A 9,247-nucleotide genomic window follows, 5' to 3' on the forward strand; every position below is an offset into this window, starting at 1 on the left:
TAAACTATGGTGATTAAAGTTCTGACAGCCCTCTTCAGTGAAAAAATTGCTAGCTCACTAACTCTGGCCCGCAGGCAGGGGGTGGAAACTCCCAGCCACTCTCTGGCAGTCACTCTGTTCCCCTCAGTAGCTGAGCTCCTAGTCTCTGCAATGCTGCCTGTTTCACTGCAATTCAAACCATCAGATAGATACACAGAAATAGGGAACACGTGGATGGTATAACAGGCTAGATGATAAAGATGGTAGGGAACATCCAGGTCCAGGATTGCGGGAGATACTAACGTAATCCACTTACAGCATTAATCACAGACAACATGCAGAGTAAACCTCTCCTTACTGTCTACACCCCATCAGACACTCAATATGATTTCTGACTGGGAATCAGATCATATGGCTTTAGAATGACATTTTTTTACGACTTCCTCGTCCTTTGTGTTGTTTTATCTGTCTCAGGGTGGATTTTGCAGATGTTATATCCATTCAATATTTTCTATTCACATTGCCAAGGCTATGTGCTCAGGCATTGGCTGGGGATGCTGTGCTCACCAGGCCTGGCATTAGCAGTGAATTAGGGCTACATTAACACAGCCCCCACATGGCCAACCAGCCTCTAAACACTCTGTATGAATAAGCATCCCCTCCCAGCCACACACAGGCTTCACTAGTCACCACCTGGGATCTCCATTCACTTACCCTCCAATCTGACTTGTCATTTGCATCCGTTATTTCATTAGGTTTAGAAATGGAGTTGAATCCGATTTGAAAGACAGCTAATGTGAAGGGAGCTGAAGGGAGAGAAGCTCGGCCATCTGTCACATGTCATTGATCACGTTTTCAGTTTTCCCAGTGATAATCCATTCTCCAAAGGGTCAGTCTTCATCTGTCATTCAGTAGGAGCAACAAGCTCTGATGCACGTACATTCACACACACACACACACACACACACACACACACACACACACACACACACACACACACACACACACACACACACACCACAGCTGACAGCTGATGTGGAATGCTGTAGCTACAATTATCAAAACTAAATGAGTGAGTTATTATGGTGCGTAGGGAAAACATTTCACTTTACACCTGTCAAACAGGCTCTCTGTTTTCCATGTCACGCCTTGACTGACTAATTGGAAGGAAACGTAGTTAAAGACTTCAATTAACCACCTGCCATCTGGTCTCCCTGGGGAAAAGACTGCTATTTCAGATTCACTCCCTCCACTCCCCAAATCCTCAGCTGCACATGCTGCTATGCTATAACAGCTATCACCTGCACCTCTGTTTATGTGACACATTCACATTCATATCACAAACTCCACAACACTTGTATCATGTATTTACGCTAATATCAAAGCATGTGTTTTAAACCCCAAGAGGCGTTGATTTTAGACTACATAATTAGCTTATTTAACTAATGTTACTTTTAAGTGCTTTCTACTGTATTTACCCAGGCCTCATATGGGATGCATATCCTATGAGACATTAGCCGCTTTTTAGAAGTCATGAATTCGCCACTGACCTACTTTACTAGTGTAATTAAACAGAGCAGAATGGGTTGTTATTACTGCTTTGCATCACCACGGCTATCCAGCTCAACCATAGAAATGAATCCGACACATTGACTTGAAGGGGGATTCCTGTTCTATTAATTTTGTTTCTATGCGTTCAACCACCCCCTGCTCATGTTCGGAGATCCCTCCATGGTTATTCCTTTTTGGCCAGAGTTTCCTGTAAGGTGCACGTGAAGGACTTTCTACACTGGAGATCCATGAATCCTCCCTTTGTCTTGTGTTCCCCAGTGTCTCGGTACAGTGTATGAGTCAGGGAGAGATTGATTGCCTGGGGATCTGTAGTGACGCCATCCCACTGTTAATAAGCGTACCTGCCCTAACAAATGGGACATTATTCTCCGAGCTCACTGTCTCCCCACGGCTCAGTACAGTATAGTACACACTAGTGTAGTATACTGCAACAACATCTCTGTCCACTCCAACCTGAACACAGCATAGTAGCAGGCAGCCATTAATGCACATGGCCATATAAATGACATTAGTGGAAACCTGAGAGGGGAAATGGGGTAAATGCTGATAGATGGCTGCTACATCCTCATACTGTTGTCCTGAGAGTTGAAGTGCAGTAGCAGACTGCAGCTGGGATTGTCCACTTTTTGTAACCTCTCGCTCAACGTCAATAAAACGAAGGAGCTGATCGTGGACTACAGGAGACAGCAGAGAGAGTACACCCCCATCCACATCGACGGGACCACAGTGGAGAGAGTCCAAAGCTTAAAGTTCCTCGGCGTACACATCACTGAGGACCTGAAATGGTCCCTCCACACCGACAGAGAGTGGTGCGGTCAGTCCAATGCATCATCGGAGGCACACTGCCTGCCCTCCAGGACATCTACAGCAGCCTGCTTCACAGGAAGGCCAAGAAGATCATCAAGGACCTCAGCCACCCAAGCAACTACTTGTTCACTCCGCTACCACTCACCGGTTTGAGTGTGCCAAGAACTGCAACGCTGCTGGGTTTTTCATGCTCAATGTGGATTGTGTGTGTTCAGAGGGTGAACGGACAAGACACAAGCTTTAAGTGCCTTTGAACGGGTATGGTTCTTGTGTCAAGAACTGCAACGCTGCTGGGTTTTTCACGCTTAAGAGTTTCCCGTGTGTATCAAGAATGGTCCACCACCCAAAGGACATCCAGCCAACTTGACACAACTGTGGGAAGCATTGGAGTCAACATTAGACAGTATCCCTATGGAATGCTTTCGACACCTTGTAGTTTAGGCGCCGACAAATTGAGACTGTTCTGAGGGAAAAATGGGATGTAACTCAATATTAGGAAGGTGTTCTTAATGTTTTGTACAGTGTGTGTATGTATGTGTACGTACGTACATACCAGACAAAAGTTTGGACACACCTTCTCATTCCAGGGTTTTTCTTTATTTTTACTATTTTCTACATTGTAGAATAATGGTGAAGACATCAAAACTATGAAATAACACAATGGAATCATGTAATAACCAAAAAAGTGTTAAGCAAATCAAATAGATTTTAGATTCTTCAAAGTAGCCACCCTTTACCCTGATGACAGCGTTGCACATGCTTGGCATTCTCTCAACCAGCTTCATGAGGTAGTCACCTGGAATGCATTTCAATTAACAGGTGTGCCTTGTTAAAAGTTCATTTGGGGAATTTCTTTCCTTCTTAATGCATTTGAGACAATCAGTTGTGTTGTGACAAGGTAGGGGTGGTATACAGAACATAGTCCTATTTGGTAAAAGACCAAGTCCATATTATGGCAAGAACAGCTCAAATAAGCAAAGAGAAACGACAGTCCATCATTACTTTAGGACATGAAGGTCAGTCAATACAGAAAATTTGAAGAACTTTCAAGTTTCTTCAAGTGGAGTCTCAAAAACCATCAAGCGCTTTGATAATACTGGCTCTCATGAGGACTACCACAGGAAAGCAAGACCCAGAGTTACCTCTGCTGCGGAGGATAAGTTCATTAGAGTTACCAGCATCAAATTGCTGCCCAAATAAATGCTTCACGGAGTTCAAGTAACAGACACCTTTTCAGAGGAGACTGCATGAACCAGACCTTCATGGCCGAAGTGCTGCAAAGAAACCACTACTAAAGGACACCAACAAGAAGAAAATACTTGCTTTGGCCAAAGAACGAGCAATGGACATTAGACCAGTGGAAATCTGTCCTTTTGGTCTAGTCCAAATTTGCGATTTTTGGTTCCAACTGCCATAGTAGGTGAACGGATGATCTCTGCATGTATGGTTCCCACCGTGAAGCATGAAGGGAGGTGTGATGGTGTGGGGGTGCTTTGCTGGTGACACTGTCAGTGATTTATTTAGAATTCAAGGCACACTTAACCAGCATGGCTACCACAGCATTCTGCAGCGATACACCATCCCATCTGATTTGCGCTTAGTGGGTCTATAATTTATTTTTAAACAGGACAATGAACCAACACACCTCCAGGCTGTGTAAAGGCTATTTTACCAAGAAGGAGAGGGATGGAGGGCTGCATCAGATGACCTAACCTCCACAATCACCCGACCTCAACCCAATTGAGATAGGATGAGTTGGACCGCAGAGTGAAGTAAAATCAGCCAACAAGTGCTCAGCATATGTGGGAACTCCTTCAAGACTGTTGTAAAAGCATTCCAGGTGAAACTGGATGAGAGAATGCTAAGAGTGTGAAAGCTGTCATCAAAGCAAAGGGTGGCTACTTTGAAGAATCACAAATATAAAATAAATGTTGTTTTGTTTAACACTATTTTGGTTGCTACATGATTCTATATGTGTTATTTCATAGTTTTGATGTCTTCACTATTATTATTCTGCAATGTAGAAAAACCCTTGAATGAGTAGGTGTGTCCAAACTTTTGACTGGTACTGTATATATAAATTCCGGACTGTGACGTTGCTCGTTCTGATATTTCAGAATTTCTTTCTTTTTACTTTTATGGATTATTTGTGTATTGTTATGTATTGCTAGGTATTACTGCACTGTTGGAGCTAATCTGCGTACACAACCAATAAACTTGGATTTGATTAGATTTTTGTTCTTACAGAGAAGTATACACAGATATAACACAATATGTTTGCTCACCGAGCGACACACTTCTTCAGCTGCATTGTGAGTGAGCTTGAGGATGGTGTTATGTCATTTATGTAGATATTTGAGTATCATTCCATAGATAATTGATGTCTAATTGAAAGTGTGGTACAGTGTGTGTTCCTCCCCTGACTGACCTGTCCCCCCTGTGTGTTGTGTGCAGCTCCGGTGGTGACGGGGGCAGGCCCTAACTTCTCTCTGGGAGAGCTGCAGGGGCACCTGGCCTATGACCTTAACCCCTCAGGGGTGGGCATGAGGAGAACCCTGCCCAGCACCTCCTCCAGCGGGTCAGTACCCAGCCCCAAAACACACACACACACACACACACACACACACACACACACACACACACCTAGACTGGAAATGAATATACTGCATATAGTTGAAATAGACAAAACACTCAGTTTGTTTGTACTCTACCCTGCAAATAAACTCACATTTAGAGTGAATGTTAGAATACATTCCATATTAACAGGAGCCTTGCATAAGTGAATGGCTGGATGTGCAACCACTTGGCAGATGACAGGAGGACTGTATGGTTGTTTTTATTGGTGCACAGAGAGCAGTATCCTGGTGTTGAATGCACAACACCTTCACTACAGTGACAATGGCTGTTCCTCATGTGATTTATCTGGGCGTGTGCAACACTGCCAAAACACAAGCTCTGACTTATTGTCTTATATTTCACTGTAAACGTCAAGTAAAGCTGGGACAAACTGAGACCGTAAATAACTGGTTTACCTGAGAATCCTGGAGCTGCTCAGTTTCCTCCCGGCCATCTCCAGGTTGCCGGTGTTGACCCACTTGTGTACTGTGCGTGTGTACATACTTTATACACAGTTTTGAACTGTCAATATGTCACATTGCCTTCCCCTTATTTCCTCCTCCTTCTCTCCCTTTGTGTGACATCCAGGAGTAAGAGGCACAAGTCAGGCTCCATGGAGGATGATGTGGACACCAGTCCTGGGGGGGAGTACTACACCTCTCCCAACTCCCCGGCTAGCAGCTCCCGCAACTGGCAAGAGGATCTGGAAGGAGGTGAGCATCCCCTCTGGGCTCCCACACAAACTCTTAGCTATTATGTCGTTTTGACAAGGACAGTGCTTATTGCTCATCAGTTAGTACAAACTCATGATGTCATGCTGAGGACACTGGCTATCCTCCAACTCTTCAGTAATTACAAACGGTGACTCAGTTCTGGTGTCCCTCTTAAATGTTCCTCATTAGGGCTGTCGAGAAACATCAACTCGTACTTTTCATAATCACAGTGGGGAAACAGCTGAAATATCAGGCCATACTTTCACTTCAGTTACCTTGAAAGCCACTGACAGTGCAAAAGAGAAAATGATAAATATATCATGTTATCAACAGAAAGTACGCAGCTTCAAACTTCCCAAATTGAGCCTGAAGTCGTAATTAATTACTGAACCAACATTTTTTGTGAAAGTCTGCAAAAAGCCATGTGGCCCAAGGTACCTTGGAGCAGTATCCACAGATGCAACGTCGCAGTAGCTACCTTCTTGCTTTCCTCTCACTTCAGGTTCACCTATCAGTTTGCTAGTATGGAATAATATTCCTAACAAAGATTTTTAGCAAACGGGAAAGCTACTGTGCATCTCTCATCTAGATACAAGCAATCGTTTCAAGATGATTGTATAAAGCAGTATTTTAAATATCGAAATGGCATGTGCCTTTCTCATGGTCTTGTACAGTATGACCCTTATCCCCCAACAGCACGGACCTGGTTCTGGTAAAAAATAGGATGAGTAGGTTACAACATGCACAGTGTGGTCCAGTGGTTGAGTGAGTGAGTGTGGGACAGAGTAAGTGGTCAGGTAGTGGGTGTGCTGAGTGAGTGGGGCCTGCCTAGTGAGTGCACTACACGTGTGTACGAGCCACGAGGCAGCTCTCTAACCATGGGTTGGCAGCAGTAAGTGGGAGGAGGATCAGCATCTTTACAACAGAACTGTTATCTGAGTGTTTAACGCACTGTGTGTTGTTCTAGCAGGGGGGTTCTCGGTCTCCCATATGATCTAATGCTGTTAAACTGTGGTGGACTCTTCACGCTACGCTAATAGAGTGTCCAGTGGCCTGTAAAGGGCCCTGGTGGAGTGTCTGGGGGCTTTGTGGTGCTATTAACCAGAGTGGCCCCGGCTGGTCCCCGGACTCCAGGAGGGCCCCACGATACAGGGACCCTGATGCTGACACCAGAGCTGTGGAGGTCAATAGAGCAGAGCCGGCCCCGACCCCGTCAGAGACCCTGCAGGAGTCTGGCCCAGCCCTTCTCGTGTCGTGCTCACTCTCTTCCTGTCTAGACAGCTCTAACGAGCTCCTCTTTAACAACCCCTTCGGATGATCGCTCTGAGATGGTGGGGGGGCTACTGGCTGTGTGAGAGGAGGATGTTTGTGCACCTTCCCCAGGTAGAGGTGGTCTGGGGAAGCTTGCCCCTATACTAGGGGAAGCTTGCCTCTATACTAGGGGAAGCGTGCGTCAGTTTGCAGCCGGGCAAATTGATTGGAAAGGGTAATGCCTGGCCTCCTGTAGAGCTGTGGTTTGACCCCTGTCTCAGGTCACCAACACTACCAACTCTCAGTTAAGGAGGTTACGGTGTAAGCCGCACTTAACCATTGATTAGATTGCATCTCAAATTCTGTAGACTTTGTTCAAAATATATATTCTCAAGATATTGTAATGTAAATATTAATGTAATGTGTCACTACACTAGGTAGATGTGTGGGTTGGCCTAGACCCTTGAAGACTGAGCTGAGTGGTCAGTCAGATTAGTGTGATCAGGTAATTAGCGTCAGTGCTGTAATGGCTGCCCTTGCCTAGCCCCCAGCACTAAGCCAGACGTGCATGTTTATCCTATGAGCAAGTCTCCCGTTGAACCTCAGCTTGCCCTCTGACATTCCTGAAAAGCCCTGGTGTACTCACTCCACTCTGAGACAGAGGGCTGGGGCAGAGCAGGGGAAGAGGAAGCTGTCAAATAAGGCTTTCCCCTCTCTCTCTCTTCCTCCCTCTCTCTCAACCTCTTTCTCAGAAAACAATTAGAGTGAGGGGTATACATGTATAATGTGTGAGAGAGAAACCTCCGTCACTCCATGACTGACTCCCTCTGTACAGTATCACAGTAAGAACGTGTGTACTGTGTGCTCCACTACTCCTAAGAAGGAAACAAAGAGCTGTGTAATGTTAATACCCTAATGTATAACAGGCCTGAGCTTGGTGGAGAAAGGGTTCCTCACGCACATTCTGTGTGCGATAGCAAACTTAACACGGAGGAGGAGGAGGGTTGCACACTGCCAGTAATACCACTGCAACAAAGATGCATTTGTTTAGCACATCTAAGCAACTCTGGTATCAGGCACTGCAGGCCTCTTGGGAATGTGAGTGATCTACCTAGACTAACCGGATTTGGGGTAGACCTGACCAAAACATAACATTGATTCTGATCCTGTTGTTTCCTCTCAATGAGGAAGTTAGTTGGGAGCCTATGTGCTCACTGCAATGTGCTGCAGCACTGAGGACTTACTGGGTCGTGTCAATGCACCCTGCCACCCTGTGGTGAGTTACTGTAATTACAAAAGCCATGCAGTAGCAGATTCAATTGGGCATGTAGGGTCTTTTCAATAGCATTTTTATGATGGGAGTCCTAGTGGCATCAGTAACACCCTCTGTGTGTCTCTGTGTCCAGGCATGTCCCCTGGAGTAAAGAAGACAGAGATGGACAGCCCGTCTCCTCAGGAGAGCTCCCCACGTCTCGGCTTCACACAGCACCACCGGCCCGTCATCGCAGTGCACAGTGGTCAGTACACACACTCTTATGCACATCACGTTCACAGGAGACGTCTTGTCACTGTTGTCACAATCCATCACCCTCACACATGCACGTCTCCAAGGATGGGAATCGTTTATAAAAAAAATAGCAAAAAAAGTCTGAACTGTCAATAAAAGAAGAGATGACGTGTCACACTTCTCCACAGCTAAGATTCCTTATGTAGTGTCTCGTGCTGTACGGAGGTCCAGCATCAACAGCAACACTATCTACATAGTTCCACATTCTTAATGTCTGTATCTGTTGAGCTAAGATTCCTTATGTAGTGTCTCGTGCTGTACGGAGGTCCAGCATCAACAGCAACACTATCTACATAGTTCCACATTCTTAATGTCTGTATCTGTTGAGCTAAGATTCCTTATGTAGTGTCTCGTGCTGTACGGAGGTCCAGCATCAACAGCAACTCTATCTACATAGTTCCACATTCTTAATGTCTGTATCTGTTGAGCTAAGCCTGATGGAGGCACTGACTGCAGGCGTTATGCTTTCAACAAGACTAGCTTCCTTTCAGGCTATGCATTATTTGAGGTTTTAATTGAACATCCCGTGAACACTTTCTGGCAGATCATTTGTTGTGGAGTCGATGGAGAGTAATCGATGGGCAGGTAGTGTTCCCCAGCCAAACGTTTGCTGGATGATGCATGAACAATTGAAGCCGCTGTTAAAATGAATTTGTGCATCCTCGTATGTTCTGCTAAATTAGCGCGTGGTGCTGATTAGAGTACTAAATGTGAAACACAAACTCTTGCAATAGGTACTGTA

General features: G+C 45.3%; 1 protein-coding gene across 6 annotated transcripts in view; it reads left to right on the top strand.

Moving 5' to 3' along the window:
- Nucleotides 1-9,247, top strand: part of LOC110524384 (nuclear factor 1 C-type) — a 114,436-nt gene that overhangs the window by 93,858 nt on the left and 11,331 nt on the right. For all 6 annotated transcript variants that reach the window (XM_036978126.1, XM_036978124.1, XM_036978125.1 and 3 more), the window contains 3 exons: nt 4,813-4,936; nt 5,563-5,687; nt 8,345-8,455. In XM_036978126.1, the coding sequence (XP_036834021.1) occupies nt 4,813-4,936; nt 5,563-5,687; nt 8,345-8,455 (360 nt within the window). The remainder of the gene's footprint in view (nt 1-4,812; nt 4,937-5,562; nt 5,688-8,344; nt 8,456-9,247) is intronic.

The sequence above is a fragment of the Oncorhynchus mykiss genome, chromosome 5 (genome assembly GCF_013265735.2).
Source record: "Oncorhynchus mykiss isolate Arlee chromosome 5, USDA_OmykA_1.1, whole genome shotgun sequence".
Classification (NCBI taxonomy): Eukaryota; Metazoa; Chordata; class Actinopteri; order Salmoniformes; family Salmonidae; genus Oncorhynchus; species Oncorhynchus mykiss.